General features: G+C 43.9%; 2 protein-coding genes across 5 annotated transcripts in view; one reads left to right on the forward strand and one right to left on the reverse strand.

Moving 5' to 3' along the window:
- Window positions 1-1,563: 1,563 nt before the first annotated feature.
- LOC116394483 (somatostatin receptor type 2-like) lies at window positions 1,564-7,104 on the forward strand. Of its 2 annotated transcripts, none has more exons than XM_031867590.1 (2): window positions 1,564-2,166; window positions 3,703-7,104. In XM_031867590.1, the coding sequence occupies exon 2, from the start codon at window positions 3,722-3,724 to the stop codon at window positions 4,850-4,852; it is 1,131 nt and encodes a 376-aa protein (XP_031723450.1). In that variant the 5' UTR covers window positions 1,564-2,166; window positions 3,703-3,721; the 3' UTR covers window positions 4,853-7,104. The 2 variants fall into 2 exon arrangements, with proteins under 2 accessions (XP_031723450.1, XP_031723451.1); XM_031867591.1 differs by having other exon boundaries at window positions 1,564-1,838.
- Window positions 7,105-7,649: 545 nt separating this feature from the next.
- Window positions 7,650-18,120, reverse strand: part of LOC116394480 (ubiquitin carboxyl-terminal hydrolase 22) — a 23,310-nt gene continuing 12,839 nt past the window's right edge. For all 3 annotated transcript variants that reach the window (XM_031867587.1, XM_031867586.1, XM_031867588.1), the window contains 11 exons: window positions 17,919-18,032; window positions 17,723-17,824; window positions 16,858-17,024; window positions 15,126-15,285; window positions 14,454-14,559; window positions 13,110-13,268; window positions 11,992-12,118; window positions 11,221-11,312; window positions 10,693-10,755; window positions 9,676-9,825; window positions 7,650-9,587 (listed from right to left, as the gene is read on the reverse strand). In XM_031867587.1, the coding sequence (XP_031723447.1) occupies window positions 9,545-9,587; window positions 9,676-9,825; window positions 10,693-10,755; window positions 11,221-11,312; window positions 11,992-12,118; window positions 13,110-13,268; window positions 14,454-14,559; window positions 15,126-15,285; window positions 16,858-17,024; window positions 17,723-17,824; window positions 17,919-18,032 (1,283 nt within the window). In that variant the 3' untranslated portion in view covers window positions 7,650-9,544. The remainder of the gene's footprint in view (window positions 9,588-9,675; window positions 9,826-10,692; window positions 10,756-11,220; window positions 11,313-11,991; window positions 12,119-13,109; window positions 13,269-14,453; window positions 14,560-15,125; window positions 15,286-16,857; window positions 17,025-17,722; window positions 17,825-17,918; window positions 18,033-18,120) is intronic.

The raw sequence follows: 18,120 nt of genomic DNA on the forward strand, positions 1-18,120 counted from the left end.
TTCCTCTGTGACCGTTACGAGAGAGAGAACCTACTGTTGTCTCTCTCGAACAGTTAAGATCTGCTCATTTTCCAGCTCTCACTTAATTACTTTTTGGCCAAAGAATAATGTGGAATCACTCGGTGTTTAGTGGGCTCAAGGGAATTTTAAAAGACGAAAAGAAGTAACAGAAATCTATTGACAACACAATACTCAAGCACATTCAGTCTCCGGAACAGCTAAAGAAAAATTCAAACAAAAATGCAATTGCTCGCCTGAGAAGTATGTTTTTGATGCCACTGACCCTTTTTCACCTTTGATATTGCAGAGGAGTTTGCAGTGACAGCTAGATGCGACTTCCAGCTCAGATGAGCTGACATTTAGTCATAAGATGACATGAAAAGGCCACTGCAGACGTTGCTATCTGAAACGTTGTGGGTCGATGAAATCTCTTAGCAGTAATGCTTCAATACGGGCGGGCCTGCACTGTTCATTTTGACACCGTTCAGCTCAACTTATATACACGCGAGTCATTCTCACACTGCAAAACTAAAAATCTGTGGTCGTGGGTTACAGCATACAGAATAGCAATGACATAAACCGATACCCAACACACATACATGTTACATATACTGAAGACATTACTTGTAAAACCACAGAAGCCAAAGAGTACAGAAGTTTAAGTCATCACTTCAGGTTCCAGAAGATGATACCTGGCTTAGTTATTAGTCCACAACATTGCAGGCCAACAACTACGGCAGATTATTCTTAGAACCAGCTGAAGTATTCAAGACAACAGTGTGCAGTAGCAGCCCCACGACACACCTGTATAGGCACCTCTTTACAGCCCTGAAGCAGCAGCAGCACCCTGATCGTGTGCCATCATATTGACCAATGCCCCAAACATTTCCCTTGCAGCGTATACTATTTGTTATTTCTTTTAACCACTTCGTTGACAGGTGCTGCCGAGAGCTTAAGAACACAGTTGTCAGAAACAAAATGCTGAGCAGTTTGTTGAGCCACAAAAACAATCTCTTCAATTAACAACCTCCTGATGAGCCGCTCAAACACTCACACACAACAGATGCGTGACGGTCCTTATAAGGAGAAACAACAGGATACATTACAACTTTCTCATTACTACCAAAAGCCCAGTAAACCCAGCTTGCACTTGACAATAACATCCACATCGCCACTATACCAGCTTGAAGGATAATTCAATGTCCCTTACCTGAGCAGCAGGTTGGACCAGGTTTTGGATGGATTTCTATCAAAGAGCTGAAGTGCTGAGAGAGGACCTGGCCTCTGTAATCACCCACCGTATGTTGAAGGGATGTTTAGGAGACCTTTGGTTCACTTGGCGTCATAATTAATTGTTTGGAGCACATCAGTTAAATCAACAGGAAGTGCAACTAATGTGGAGAGAACATACTGCAACCTACAACAAGGGAGGGGGGGGGGGAGCGTTAAACAGAGGTTCCCTTCCCTCCTGCACACATTAACCTACATACTATAACACTTGTATCTTATTGATGAGGCTACCATTAAAACAATCTGCTGCATTGCGTGGGATTTTCGTGGCGCTTAAATTGGGCTCTATCAATTTATTCAGCCATTAACGCCGACTTTCTTGTGTGAAGGCAGTTCGAATTTAGAGAAAACAAAACACGTCACAAGCATTGGAAAGAAAGTCAACCTGACATTTTCCTTTGTGGACAGCGTTACGACTTTTGGTGCCAACTTCATTTTAACCATATGTTCAACAAGCGCTGAATGAATTCGATGGCATTACAGTGTAGGCTTAATTATATTTGGCTCCACCTGTATGCAGCACTGGATATCATCCCTCAGGTTCCGAGGTGAGTCTCCTCAGCACCTCCTCGGTGCTCTTTGTGTGCGTCCTTTAACCCGCGCGCAGCTCTCCAGCCGGAGGCAGTCACAGCGCGTATCCCACCACGAGCGCATCATCGGAGCTTTGTGCAGGGCTGTTTCATTCACTTGTCCAACCCCTTTCCGTATTTTTCTCCTCGTAATCTCGGGATTATCCAAAGAAAAAAAAAAATCCCATTGCAGAGAGATTTCTCACTTCGGTGAGACAAATGTGAGGAATATGTGGAGATGAATGAGAAATACTTTCATCTCAGAAGGGGCGCATTTTGTAGATAGTGAAATTGAATCCAGTTGCAGGTAAGATGATACTTTTGTTGATTCGCAGTAGTCATTTGTGAATTGTCTCGATGTGAGAAAATTGTACATCAACAGGTTAATCTGATTATTCCGTTCAAATTAAGTTGAAGAAATTGTCCAAATTGAGCATGTTCAAAATGTAAAGCTCTTGCTCCAATATTCACTGTGGTGTCTAATCCTTTCTCAGTGTGACACGTTATTGTTAACCGGTTCTGGCATGAATATTGACCCAAATGTGATATTTTGCCACCAAACCCTCAGCTGGGTCTGTGCAGAGTTTGCTAACATTGTAAATGAAAATCCCGATTTAACGTCATTCCCACTTTATTTCTGCATAATTAGCTATGAGCAGGTAATCATTGATTGGCTGAATATCTGTCTTCCAATCCTCTACTTTTCAGCCACTAAATCCAAAAGTTAGAGCATAATGAATGTCCTTACGCAGTAAAGAATAAAATACCAGATGAAAAGACGAAGACCTTAAAATGCCACTTAATTAAAATGGTATTCCACCTGTTGTTCTGATGGCAAAACACATTTTAATCTTTCTTTTGACAGCTTTGGGCTGCTTTGGTCTGGTTTTAATGAAAGCATACCTGAATACCAGTGTTAGAAATTCTTCAAATACAGTAGTTCACGAAATAATATGGCATAAGAGAGACAAAAATATTACTTATGACTCCACCCATTTTATGTATTGTTCACCTCAACAACAGAGCTCCTATACAGAGGGTTTGATGTTTTATTTCACTGGTCTGTTGTGCTCTTTTTCTGTAGGAATGATAAACAATCTTGTTTATCTTATGCAACACAAACTAAAGCTGTTTCTCCCAATGCATTTCCAAATGATATAATATTCCACTACTGAAGCTTTTCACTGAGCTCAATCATCCCCTTTGCTGAAAAGTAGTCACCAAAAACAAGACTCCGAATGGTGCCCACCCTATTCTGCTGCCATGGTGAAAATGATGAACTGGCCTCATAAAACCTCTCATGTTCATTGGCACCAAACTAAGTTGTCATACCATGTTTGCCTCATGTGCATTGGCAGTGACAAGCACTTCAATCTGACTGCAGCACGGCTATTGGCAGTACTATGACTCCAATCATTCAATTACTTAGGCTGGGATTAATTTACATCCATGCCCACCCCCTAATAAATACATTCTGTGCTAGCAAATAATTCAGTGTAATTCGTTGCAGCTGATCATGTAGCAACATTTAAAGGGCAAGCGTTCCCTCAGGGAGAGCTTAGAGGGTGTGCAGAGTGATTTCCCTGGGTAGCAGTATACCTGGCCTAATAAACACACAAACAATGTCTGGCCGAGTTCAATCCCTTCAGCAGATCACATTCAATATCTGATGAGGGTAACGACTATGGTTCTCTCTTTTCATCTTCTGGACATCATAAAATCAATACCAGAATATATCAAGTGGAATGATGCTCTTATTCTCTGTCAACTTGACCATAACTGTCAGGATTGTAAAAATCACTTATAATAAAAAGATAGCTTTAATAAATCTTTATGTGTGCAGGTGAGATGCCATAATCCCCATGAGACAGCTAAGTATCATGGACTCCTGGATCTTCCCATCGTCCCCTCCCAACCTGTCGGAGCACCTCATGTACGACAGCATCATGCAGGGCAACGAGTCCGACCTCCATGGAAACTACACGGACCACAGCTTCAATACAACCAGCACGGTGGTCATCACTTGCTTGTACTTCTTGGTTTGCACCGTGGGACTCTGCGGGAACACTCTCGTCATCTACGTGATCCTGCGCTACGCCAAGATGAAGACGGTTACCAACATCTACATCCTCAACCTGGCGGTGGCCGACGTGCTTTTCATGCTGGGCCTGCCGTTCATCGCCATCCAGCTGGCGCTGGTCCACTGGCCGTTCGGCCCCGTGCTCTGCAGGGTGGTGATGACCGTCGACTCCCTGAACCAGTTCACGTCCATCTTCTGCCTGATGGTCATGAGCATCGACCGCTACCTGGCTGTGGTGCACCCCATCAAGTCCACAAAGTGGCGCAAGCCGCGCATGGCCAAGACCATCAACTTGGCAGTGTGGGGGTCGTCGCTGATGGTCAACCTGCCCATCGTTATCTACAGCGGAGTCATCACAAAGCACGACGGCTGCTTCTGCACTATCGTGTGGCCGGAGCCTCAAGAGGCCTACTACACAGCGTTCATGTTCTACACCTTCATCCTGGGCTTCTTCCTGCCCCTCATGGTCATCTGCCTTTGCTACTTGTTCATCATCTTTAAGGTGAAGTCCTCGGGCATCCGTGTGGGCTCCTCCAAGAGGAAGCGCTCAGAGAGGAAGGTGACTCGGATGGTGTCCATCGTGGTGGCTGTGTTCGTCTTCTGCTGGCTGCCTTTCTACGTCTTCAACGTCACCTCGGTGACGGGAACCATCAGCACCACTCCCATCCTGAGGAGCACCTTCGCTTTCGTGGTGGTTCTGGGGTACGCCAACAGCTGCGCCAACCCCATCCTCTACGCCTTCCTGTCGGAGAACTTCAAGAAGAGTTTCCAGAATGTCCTGTGTATTAAGAAGGTGGGTGGGCTGGACGAGACTGATCGCAGCGATAGCCGCCAGGATAAGTCTCGTATGATAAATGACCCCACGGAGACCCAAAGTACTCTGCTGAACGGGGACCTGCAGACCAGCATTTGAGAGAAACGGGATGGGACTTTCATACATGCACTCATACATATCTGAAACAAATAACTGTCAGCACTTATCAGCATCACCTAGGTCACATCAGAGAGGAAGGGGGCATTATAAAACAATAGGTTCACAGAGGAAGGAGGTCAAAACGACAACAGATTGTCAAACTGCGCTGTTCCTCTATCTGCCTTTGACACATTGTTGGGTTTCTCTGGCTGTAACGAAATCTACTCTAATGTAAACAGAAGTTAATGCGACTGTTTGCTCTATGCTGTATTTGATCTCCCTGTATTGACTCTGAGGTAAGGTAGAAGATACACTAACGCCCACTTTGAAATGGTCCCCGGGGTGACGTTCATTTTCCCTGGATACCCAGGATTACATACATAGTTTCAGAGCAGAGGGCTTGTGCCAAGTTTCCACAGTCCTGCATTGTGTAAAAAAATAACGCTATAACAGTGTGCTCATAGGCTGGAAAACAACACGCTGTTGGTAAAACTGGCAACCTTATCATTCCTCTATTTTTGTTCCTGTCTCGTCTGCAAGTTATTTTTCTCTTCTTGACTGTAAATAACTGTGCAGAAAATGGGCAAAGAGACTGTGTGAAAAGTGTCACTTAGTTTTGATCCCTATAAATGTGACTTGTGAATAAGTAATGTTTGTTTCTTTTTCAGACGCAGAACATAATGAATGTCAGCGCCATTGATTCTCGTGTTTTGTAGTACAACATTCTGATTTATGTGCGGCTAATTTTACTTGCGAAGAAATGTAGAAAATGTAAATGTGACAAATAGTTCGTCCTGTGTCACTCACTGCTACTACGATATAGCTACATGCATCATTTATTTTACATTAACGGTGGTGGCTCGATATACCGAGCCAGCCTCCAACCAAAGTGCTGCTGAGATGTATAAAACTACTACAATGTTGAATTGTATTATATAAATCAATGCCATTGTATGCCTGTTTCTACCAGACTGTTCTTTTTCATGGCTTATTTACCATTATTTATGTATGTCATGTAGTAATGTTGCTGTCATTGCTTGCAGTTGTCTGCTATTGTTAAAAAATTCCAAATGGCACGACTCTAAATAATTCAACATGAATGCTGAGTAGGGGGCCCAGCTTCCTGTTTTTATGTCATCTGAGAGCACAAAACCTGGTCAGACTATATTTTGCGAAGGATTATTTTGCTCCCAAGAAGCAGATGGGTCACTATACTGGATGTAGTGAAGTAATGAACCGGGATATAAACGGGATTTAAATATATTACATTTCAAACACGTGTTGAATTTATTGTTTCACTGTGCTCTATTACAGAAAACACTGTTTTGTACACCCCCTCTGCTCCTCTATTAGCTTCTCACATGCTGCCTCGCATTGCAGGCTACTTGTAAACACTTTGTGTGACGACACTGAACCATCCTCTGTTTCTCTCTCCGGGTGTCTCAGTGACATGAATTTGTGGAGGGCTAGAACACTTATCCTCAAGAGACCCTGGTGTTCCCCAATCGTCAACACTGTGCCGCTTCAGGAGTCCAACGTTCCTCCTGCCATCCTGTGACTATACAGACATATGTACGAACCACTCTAAGCATGTTGTTTCCTTCATTTGTCAGTCTCGCATGATACACAGAAGTGTGCGCGCGCACTCTCTCTCTGATGGAATTTGTATCCTGGTCTGTAACATCTCATTGCATGACACACCTCTAGTGTCTTATATTTCCATAGCAACAGCGACGAAGAGCGTTAGTCCCATGGTTACACTAATTTGCATAATGAATTTACTCTGGACATGAATAATGAATGTTGACATTGTTTAGATAAGTGAAGAAAGAAAAAAAAAAAAAAAAAAAAGAAAAACCAAACGTAAACATACCTGATGCGTATTGTTTGTGTCCAGCACATGTGAAAAAAACCCATACACCTTACATACAATATCTTCCAGCTGTTGCAGTTGTAATAATTAGGATTCTGGCAAAGACTTCATACAACAATGTTCAGTTTATTTTTTATTTACATGCCTGCATTTCTTAAGACTACGGTGCAGGTTTTCTACTTGGCATTTGTTCCACGAACGTCTCACGAGCTTTGGAAAACATTACAAATTGTTTAAAGTTTACCGGTTTCCATAGAAAGTTTGCATAATGTATGTTCTTCCAGTTTGTCCTGTTCTATTATACTGAAACATCAATTAAATGGAATAAACATGGATTGTGTACAGCTGTGCTGAAACTAAATAAAGTAAGTAACGTCGATTTTTGGTGCAAAATTGTGGGATGCTCTTTATGAAAAAGAAATGCGGAAAGATGCAAAATATTTAATTAAAAATGGTAAGACACGATGTTTACATTCATTTAAACATTTGAATTGTATGACATATGTAAAATATTTTAATGTGAGGCTCTCTCATTGAAGATGTTTACATATCCTGTCTTTAAATATGTCTAATAGCCACACTGCATTGAACCCTGAAGGCAGGTTTGATTGTTTTTCTCCCAGACCTCTGAACTTCCGGGTTTGGCCACAAAGTGGCGCCAAAATCAAGCGCCTAACTAGAGCTGATCTAAGGCCAAAAATACAACAGAGTTTAACAGAAAGCTTAACGGTGAGTGTGCATGTTTGCAAGTGTGTTGCATTGAATAAAATACCTTGTTTTCTTTACAGTACCGTCTTGTTCGTCCATGAGTGCACACCGACAGGAATACACCACAGTACTTTCATTCTGGGACATACAGCATACTGTCCTCACGAAGGGACGTGTGAACGAAGGAACGAGACAAAAGACAGAACATATACACACTCCAGTTTTGTTCTGAGTTTAATCACTGAAACAGATAATGAAGCTCTCCTCTTCCTTCTCGTTTCAGCTGCGTCCCTGAAAGTCCTCGGGTGGCCTTAAACTGCTCCATGATACACCAAAACCAAAGTGCGACCATTTCACAAGTCTTTGATTTCACGGTTTCGAAAAAAAAAAAACAAAAAAAAAAAACCCCGCTGTTGCCCTCTAGCTGAGGTTCTGCAGCAGACCGAAGGATATGCATGTTTGTTCTCAATCACAGAGCAGCTAAACAACCAGGGGTTGTGTTTTTTTTGTTGTTTTGTTTTTAATGTGGCATTACTGTGATAGGTTAGGGCCCTCATCTTATACATGAGTGAATATTTTATTTTTTTTATTCAGTATTTTTTTTTTTTTTTTTTTTTTTTTTAATACATACACAATCAGTGATATTCAAACAAAACAGACCACAACACCCTGATGTGTATGTGCATTATCTAAAGTCTGACAGCATACTGATTGAATAGAGCACTGGGTTTACTGCACTGCAGAGGCAAGACGCACCACACCGCTCGACACCAGCCACACAGTTGCCATGGAGAAGATTAACACTGATGGATTCAGAGCCAGGCTGTGGTAGCACAGCGCCCGTACACGTGCAATACGGTTCACCCTCTATACATGTCACATGATCACCCTCCCAGAACAAAAATCATGATGGGCAGCAGGCCTCGAGGCATTACTGAGGGCAATATTTCACATCTTATAAGATCATGAGAGCCCGGTCGCATGCAGTGTTGTTAAACGGGCTTTTTGTCGTCTTTTTTTTTTTTTTGTTGCACAGAGCATTCAAGGTGTTCTAGAGAGACCACAACAGTCTCACATAGTACAGGACCTCATGTATCAAGTCTTCTCTTCAGAATGCCGTATGAAACCCAAAGCTCACATTCAACATACAAATTCATAAACAGCAAATGTGAGCCAATTTAACCATCACCATACCAACAATTCCACAAGAATGAAAGTATAATACGTCCAAAAAAAAACAAACATTTCCAGTACCAGGACAGCGAGGGACACGTGACTGTACTGAAAAAAAGATAAAAGACACTGAAAAGAGCGGTAAACAAAAATTGAATGAGTTGCTAAAAAAAATAGATATTCCCTGCCCTCAACCAGACGTAAAAATAAAACAATCAACACAATATATAATGAACATGAGCACACTCGGGTCCAAATCTGCTTAGTTTCCATGGCAGCACTTCCCCAGCAACTGGCAAAGGCAGCGTCTCTAAGCTCTCCCATGTTTTCTTCTTCTTTTTTTTTTTTTTTGCTCTTTAAAAAATAGATGTATACTATTATTCATACAGTATTTCATAACAAAAATTCACAAATGATAAGAATCATAACCATACCTTTAAAAAAAAAAAATGTCCATTTGCAAAGTTCATAAGAAGTTCCTCACGATTCTATTCTTGTTCTTATTTTGTGTGTTCAGTTCCATATGCATATGACAGAAACTGTCTTCCATCAAGTAAAATGCTTGGTCAGTTGAAACGAGAGCACCATGGGAGAGAAATGAAGTGTGTGTGTGTGTGTGTGTGTGTGTGTGTGTGTGGGGGGGGGGGGGGGGGTGGGCCTCTTCCTCTCTTCCTCCATCTCTGCTCTTCATTCAGTTTTGTCAAGTAGATGCCAAGAAGTAGCTCAGTGCTTTTTTTTTTGTGTGTTTTTTCTTTTCTTTTGAAAGGTTGCATGATCTCACACGTCTTTTTGTTTTTGTCCTCCACAGCTGGAGGAGCAAAGACTGGTAGTCATAGAGTTTCAGGTAGGTTTGTGTGTTTGTGTTTCATCCTGTCCCCCCGGGGCCCTTGACTCTCTCGTTAGAAGCTGTGGTTCTTCGCGGTCGGTGGTCACAAAGACTACTCGTACTCGAGGAACTGTTTATGGTAGAATAAGAGATACCTGAGGGGTGACAAAATAGAAACATCCGATTGAGATTTCATACTGTATGATATTGTAGAGCTGCTAATGTCTTTGTTTCCATTCTTACCCTTCACTATCGAGTACATCCTTAATGCTGGCCTTGGTGATTATAGCATCATCACATTTGAACCACTGGTCTTTGTGCTGGCGGATGAAGCTGGTGTAGTGGCCACTCTCTAATGTGCCTTGGTGGTTGACCACAGCGAACAAGGAATACCTAGAAATAGACCGAGAGACGTGAAATTGTCTCCGTTCTGTTGTCAGACTTCGCTTTAAAAAAAAACAAAAAAAAAAAAAAACTCTGGCCAGATGTGTAAGATCTGGCCAGAGTTTTAGTTTAAAACTTTCAAAAAGATGAATTAACTAATTCACACCTTCACGGTGAAGGTACATAGTCCGCGGTTGTTTAATGGATTCAATCCAAAGAAGCAGAAACAAGAAAACCACTCGTATTTTCGTTTCGTCCTCCTTGCAACCAGGATACTACTTTGCCAAGAGGAGAGTGTGCGGCAGCTCCGGAAGTTGCTACAGCTAACTGCTAGCTTAAGGTCAGTTTCATTTGCGCTCGCCATAGTGAAATTGACATGCACGGCAATCTGCTTGTTGTGAATCGGATTTGCCTAAATCACGTAGGATTCAAAATGCTGAATTTTGCCGATGGTGACAAGTTTGCATTCCTTGAGGTGCCTGTTTGTTTGGAGCGACATCGTACACATCGCACCTTTTACACCATAAGCCCCATTATCCTCCCCATACATGGGCGCCTTTATTTGCCTTAAACTCCACAAACTGTTGCTCTATTAGGTCTTTCTTGTGTACAAGAGGCATCATCAAGGAGCCTTGCAAACTGACTCTAATCTCTACTACAAGCAACCCGTCAATGGTATTAGGACGGTAAATTCCCTGTGACCGTCCTGGAAAATGAAAGCTATTGTAACTGTCATGGATGAGGAAAACTAAGCAGCTTTTAATTGGCTTCAAATTGATTTAATTTGGGGAAGTCACAGCCAGATGCTTCAGGTCATTAGCATGTGCAATGATGTCAGTGCTGCTGTGTGAATAAATCACTCTGCAAGGTACTCACTTATTGTCGTTGTTTAATACATCAACCGTCTGTTGATACTGCCCGTTCATTCTGCTCTCTTTACTGTGGGAGACAGAAAAAGAATAGCAACACATTAACATGTCTTAAGTTTGGGTAAACACGCTACACTGGCACATGAAGCCACTAGGTGGCAGAATGAGCCCGTCTATGAAAGCAGATATCTTCCCTGCCTGTGCCTCTAATGATGTTACTGTCTCTGAACAGAGCTGAATGGATGCTTCAGCCAGGGGTGGGGCAACACTGCTGCTGAATGCTTCACTGACATCAATATATATTTTAGGGAGCAATTAACGATGCAGTTTTTTGGCTGCAGACGAAGATGCAGATGTGTGCATTTACTTTGAGTACACGTAATGTAAAGTGTATCATACAGGATGTATGTTCAAACATTACGATGTAATAAAACACTTAAATAAGCTGCTAAAGGTTTATTCTTTTTCTTAAATACCTGGATGTGAAGACTCACTATATGGGGAGAAAAAGCTGTGGGGCCTACTCGAGGCTTACCTGGATGCCATGAAGGGCGTCATGTCCAACTCTAGGGGGAAGGAAACGTATGTAGTGATCTTTCTCCGCAGTTTCGCAGAGTGCTCAAACCGCTGGAGTTGGCCAGAGAGGGAGGGAGAGAGAGGGGGAAGGGGCAGAAACATGGAGAAGACACGTTTAGAAACAACAGGCATCATTACAAGACATACAAATCACAAAAAAAAGGAAGTGAAAAGTGAAACATTCATAACAAGACAATAGCAGGACTTGGATTGATCTTAGACAATCGTCTGGAGCCTGTTCCTATGAATATCATAAATACATTATAGCCCCCCCCCCAATACTGTTATGATTAATAAAACATGGACAGATGAGGACAGTACAAGTCGTAGGTGTCCTGGGACAGTGTGTGAAAGCGATGCACAGTAGAAGGTAATGCACCAACAACTGAATCGAATTATGAACACGCCTACGCACAAGACAGCCAAGTCTCTGCAAAATCTGAACTTTGCCGAAATCAGATGTGAGGCTGCACACACACACACACACACAGGATGGACCATGTATTACAGCATGTAAATATATTGCAGTATGTGCATTTGGATGATGGTTTTGAGCCACATCACACAGCCTTATGTACGAGGCGCTGCTTCATCTGCTGTTTTTTGGAGCGATGACAACATTAGACGTGTGAAAGATAAAAGCTTACCCTTAAATAATCGAAATTGTCAAGATAGGTGACAGGTAATGTAAAAAGATACCTGGGCAGCACGTCGTCACTGTCTGACTCACTTTGAGGTGGAAACACGCTACGATGGGGAGCTTCTTCATCGTCAGCTGTTTGGTGGACTCCTGGTAACTATGGCAACCGCCGCACTTGATTTTGGCACTGCTTCCTAGATGCTCGGGTCGCGTAAACCTGCAGAGGGAGGGAGGGAGGGAGGGAGAGAAGAAGAGAGGTTGTGAAAGCAAAACAGGAAGTGAAAACTGGCACAAAAAAAAAAAAGAAAAAAAAAAAAGAAGAAAACTACTCTGGTTTATTTATCTGGTTCATATTACACAAATATAAACCTTTGACCACGCAACACCTGGCTCTAGTCCTACATGTCCTGCATGCAGAGCTTTGGTGCAGCCGCTGTGTGTGTGAGCCCACCCAACCCAAGACCCCTGCTGGTAACTCCAACGCCTCTATCACCACGGCAACAGCACCAACCGGTCCTGTACCTTTAAGAGACTTGCTGCAGCAACTAGGGGTGTGTGAGGTGCTGCGGTAAAAAAAAAAAGTCAGAAGGAAAGGAGGCGAGAGAAAGAGGAGGGGGAGGATGAGACGAATACGAGGAGGTAGAGGGTGAGGGCACAAGCGGGGAAAAGGGAATTAGGTGGAGAGGAGAGGGAATGAGATGAGATAAGGAAAAGAGGAAAATAAATTGCAAGAATGAAGAGGCAGTAGAGGAGATATGAGAGGTCACATCTGCCAACCTGGTGATGGTGGAAGATGAGATCCAGTGATAACAGGGCTGCTGTGCCACACAATGTGTGACCCCCTCAGACAAGTTGGGAGATGAATAAAATGTATTGGGAGACGATTGATACCCAGGATTTTTGGAGAGGTGGCAGAAGGGATAAAGGACAATAAGCCTATTGAAGAAGAAAAAAAAAAAAAGTAGAGTGACAGTACCTCCTTTTCCTTGCGTTATAAACGTCGTTCATTTTCAATCTGAGCACAGCTAGCAGTAAGGCAGCGTGTTTTTGGTAAGAAGCGACTCTGATTTAGCACCATTGAATATTCTACAACCTACATGACAGGGAATTTAGTTTAGTTTAGATAGATACAAAAAAAAAAAAAAACCCCGAAGAAAAGAGAACCTGACAGGCAACCTGTCTGTTGTCAGCTGAGACTGAAGTGGTACCTGCGTAGGCAGTCTGTGAGAGTGGTGGACCCCGACAGGTGGCTCTCTCCGTTCACTGTGCTGCCATCACCTCCGGGGCTGAGGGGCCAGAAAGGCGTGGATGAGCCAGGAAGGTCCAGACTGATGTCCCAGAATGGATCTATCGTTGTGGACACACCACTAGAGGAAAAAAAGGGAGAAGGGAGTTGGATTGTGAGGTTGAATAAATAGTGCGTGATTGTGTGTCATTTATTACAGGCCATGATGAAAGGATGATGACACAGATGGCAATACACAAGCTGAAATTCACACAGCCGCTGTATATTCCGATCATGTTTGTGTTTAAGCCTGCTGTGCATGTGCATAATATACACGCTGTTCTTCTTCCAGGTCCATTTGCAATTCAATGAAGTGTTACATCAGAGAAGATTGGCTTTACATAAGGAATTTGTATTATTACAGCCCGACGGCTGTGATGGACTGCAGCCCGGGCAAAATGGAGGCTTTCAGTGTAGAATGCATGCAGTATACACAAATATATGCGCACAGGGCCGCACATTAGATGAGTCATGGTGCTGCAACACCCCGTGGTACCAGCAGGTGGCCATTAAGGCAAGTAGGCATGCATTTATGGTGGGTAAGAGAGCGACTGAGCAGTAATATATGGCACCGTTAGGGCTCCATTTTTGTCAACAAAAAAAAAAAAAAAAAAAAAAAAAAAAAAGCCTTGGGGGGGGAATGCATTTCTGTTGCTGAACGCTTACCCATAAGTCATCTGTGGTCAACAGGGGACCTGTGTAATGATTACAGGGGAGTTTATGGCAGAATGATACTCAAGGCAGCATCACCAGCTCTGCATCAGCAGTCTTTCCCTTTCCGCTGTGGAGGCAGGTAACATGGCACAGAGCTGGGCTCGGCTTGCCTGCTAGCCAGGGCGAGGTGCTTTGCAGTTCAGTGCAGCGTGTTAGTGTTAATGTGACAGGACAGCTCTAAGGGGGGCAGGCAGGCAACGCTCGGGTTGTGCCGCCGTCTAGACAACCCCCTCTTACAGCAGCTCTGCACGGACCGGGGCCTCTAAAAGAGAGCAGTGGAGAGGACACAACCAGTGGTTCAGCCACTCTGGGAGGACAGGTGACGTCCACATCGATCAGCCCGGCGGTGAGGGGCGACTACGCAATCGGAGGGACAACAAGGATAGACGGATGATGAATGAATGAGTGAATGTGGGGAAAGAGGAAGGAGGGGTTTTTGGTGGTGACGTGATGCTCCGTCAAGTTAATGGGAAAGAAAACCTCTCAGATGGGACTTTATTTTGGTTCTTTACACTTTTTAAAGTCGCAAACACACAAGACACAGACAACTTACTGGCAAACTTGACAGGTAACATCTGATTGCAGGCCCCCGGTGAAGATTTGGTCAATGATGCAGTTACAGTGGTTTGGATTGTTGGCCTTCTTGCCGTTGTCGTCTCCTGCGGGACCACAAAGAGCAGAAAGTATAAATAGACACACAGGTAACACCTACAACCTGTTTAGCACCTCTGAAGGACTCTGCACGGCCCTGTTTCTCACTTCACCATCCCCCTGCAGCTGAGCCTCTCTGCTACTTCACAACTCTCTGGATTCTAAGATAATCGAAACAAACCTTACTGCGGGGTCTGTGGGCGAGTCAGCCTGCCATTGAACTGCAGCGGGGCCTATTGACATTCCTCACACTGCTTGCTTCCTGTCCCTTTGGTACACACCATTGCCAGTCTCCTTCAGTACGCTTCCAGGGAAGTAAGGCACTGTGTGCTCTGCGGGTAGATCTAAGGTATAACTCCACATGCCGGATCAGAGGCAGTAGGTGGCCCAGACACACTCCTCTCAATCTCAACTGACACACTGCTCTTTGTGTTGCGTTTTCCCATTCAGTCCGACTTGAACAAGCGGCAATCCTGGCCTGACAGAAAATATTCGAGAAAAAAAAAAAATCTGAAGTAAAACCCTCCAATCTTACTGTATTTAAAGACAACACACTAGTGTTTGTTTGGCTTACTGATGGTGTCCCCTTTGCAGTGCCTGTGTAGTACATCCAATGCTGCGATGAGGAACTCGTGGGCGTCTTGCTGCTCGTAGCCTGCGAGGTGACGCGCGTGAGTCCACACCAGGTGCAGCAGCCGGAAGGGAATGTGGGGCGAACGGTGGCCCGAGTAGAACTGAGAGCAGGGAAGAAAGATGAGAGGTAGCGGGGGGGGGGGGGGTGTGTGAAGAGGAGTGGGGGGGTTAGCCTATTTTTCCAGGCGAATATATATTTTATCACCTCTATGCCAACCTCATAGCTGCATTGCACACTGTCATCTATAATTCATTGCTGAAGCATATAACACTTGTGGGGCTGTCAGTCAAAGTGTCTTTCTGACTCCTTTAGCAGCGACTTTCTACAGGCCTCGTCAGATGTGAATGAATTCCGTAATATATGCCGCCTGGCAGCACGTCCGTAGAGAGGAGAGGTGCGATGTGCAAGACGGGGAAGAGGTTGGAGTCGAGTGAGTGACAATCCAGGTCAGAGATGAGCGGAGCGCAAGAGTTATTAGGGTGCGAACAATACAGTGGAGCTCCAACCAGAGCTCATTAATGCCAGAGAAGGCTCTCTCATGTCTTGACACGTAGATGTTGCACACACTTCGCTTTAATCTCCACAGCTCTGTCGGAAATCTGATCGAGTTGTGAGAAGGGGACATTAAACATGCCGCGCTGAAGCCTCTTTTGAATCTTACAAACTCCTTTTCGGCAGTTTGAAGGCGGTTGACAAACAAACGATGCTACGAGAAGAGGAGGAAACTGGAGAGAGAGGCTGATCAAAGCAGGCCGGGGCCACGCCTCTCACCTTCACATCTAAAACGCTCTGAGTGTGTGTGTGTGTGTCTGCAGATTCAGAAGACGGCAGCTTTTGATAAAGATATGGAGGTGGGTTGAAATAGAATGAAGGTAGGGGATGGAAATTAGAGAGTTGAGGACAAGGCGTGGAGGTAGAAAAACTTGGGAGTGATACCGTTTGTGTGTTAGGGTACGTTTAAATCGATTTTTGTTGTATGACTGATCCTGAATTTCCAGCTGAATACTCAGTCGACGCCTGCCTCCCTGGCGATAGAGGTGAGCGATTACCTCCTCCATGTGTTATGTAGCTGAATGGTTCAGCCAACTGAGACGGGGCAAGGCTCCGTGTATATGTTGTGGAAGGGAGGTTTGGTGATGACTCAACTCCTTATAGCACCATCTGTGGAGCCATATATACTGGGATGTGGGAGTGTGGAAGAAAAAAGCGAGGCAGTGTGGGAGCAGATATTACATAATGTCAAGGGCCGATGGTGTTTGTTGGATGTTAAAAAGCCAAACTTTTGTATGAAAGAGATGGGATTAAGAGGCTATAGATGGCTGTGCAACATAATTCGCATTGACTGACCAGGTTCAATAAAATATATATAATTACGGCTTTCTGCGTATTCATTTGCATGTGGCTCTGTGCATTCCTTTCAGGCAGGAATGTTTCGCTCCTCTCTGCCTCCCTCTTTGGACTTGACAAAAGAGCTGAACAGTGACTCAGCGTTCTGCAGTGGCTTACACTGCAAGAGAACATTCTGTATCATACGGTTGCTAAAAAAAAACAAAAAAAAAAAAAACTCTGAAATTATGGCTCAGTTTTAACCAAAATCAGACGTTCTTCCTTTCTTTCGTGGGATTTAACGAACCTATGCAACAAGTTCAGACACGCAGATTTTGCACCATACCTCCTGAAAGAGCTGCGACATCTCACACACCAGACAGGAGTTTGATTGCATCTCGCACTTGTGTCTGTCGGAGAGAAAGAAGTCTCGCAGCAGCGGTGTGTGTGTTAGGGCCTGAACAATGCAGTTCATGAAACATGTGTTGCCCAGGTTTATTAACCCTCGTAAACCTGCAGGACAAAAAGGAGACAAAGAAAAGCATGAGAGACACACGAAAACAAAGATTAAACTTTTTTTTTTTTTTTTTTACTATTTTCTGACATTTCATAAGGCAAACTATTTGGCAGGGAGGCAGTGGGCAAAGGGAAAGATAAAAACAGCAAAAGCACATGTAAAACAATCAGAGACACAACAGAGAGATGGCAGGAAGAAATGAAAGAAAAATGATTGAATTAACGCCTAGCGGTTGGATGCCTCCGCCAACCAGTCGAGTTTGTAGGTTTATGTCTGTCCAAAATGTCATCACTTCATTATTTTTATCCTATTATTAGAAATTTGTGTGAAATTGTCATAATTAGCATAGGTAATCCTCGAGTCCGGGTGGACGGTTGAGCCAAATTTGAAAGAAATCCCTCTCAGGCATACCCGAGATAGACCGGACAGACTGACAACCCCAAAACATTAGGTCCCTGTAGAGGCATAACAATGTCTGGGGAGACACGGTGTGTGCACCTACAGTATCAGCGAGGGAACGCCGTGTTCCGTCTCCCTCGGTGCCTGTGGGGTTGCCCGGTCTTACCGACCTTGGGTATTCGCACTTAAACACGAGGGTGACCGCAAGTACACTATTGGAACATGTAGACAGACACACACACACAGTCTAGCTATAAACAGCAGTGCAGACTAAACAGTGAGGCCCATTGCTAACCTATGGTGCAGTTTGTAGTGATTTTCCTCCGCTTTGGATTGTGTCGTAATAATTCTAGCTCCCTCTTGGTCGGCTCCCACGTTGTGTATTTCTCCCCGATGCCTGTGGATTCAAAAAGAAACACGAATGTGACGGCCTCGTTTTTACAGAAAGCTGCATTATTGAGTTCCTTCGGAGAGAAAACTAAATGCTTCACCTTGCAATTTCCAGGATTTCCTCTGTTCTTCTTTGGCAATCTGCTCCATGTCTTTGTCGTATATGTAGTCTTGACACACAAAACAATATATCCCACCGTATAATAAGTCTATTGCTGTGAGCGGGGGGGGGGGGGGGGGGGGGGGGGGAGAGGGGGGGTGGGGGAAAAAAAAAAAAATTTTTTTTTTTCTTTTTTTTTTTTT

This window comes from Anarrhichthys ocellatus, unplaced genomic scaffold, assembly GCF_004355925.1.
Source record: "Anarrhichthys ocellatus isolate YVR2014 unplaced genomic scaffold, GSC_Weel_1.0 scaffold40, whole genome shotgun sequence".
NCBI lineage: Eukaryota > Metazoa > Chordata > Actinopteri > Perciformes > Anarhichadidae > Anarrhichthys > Anarrhichthys ocellatus.

Coding starts and splice junctions, on each gene's coding strand:
- LOC116394483 (XM_031867590.1), top strand. CDS start 3,722: ATGAGACAGCTAAGTATCATGGACTCCTGGATCTTCCCATCGTCCCCT.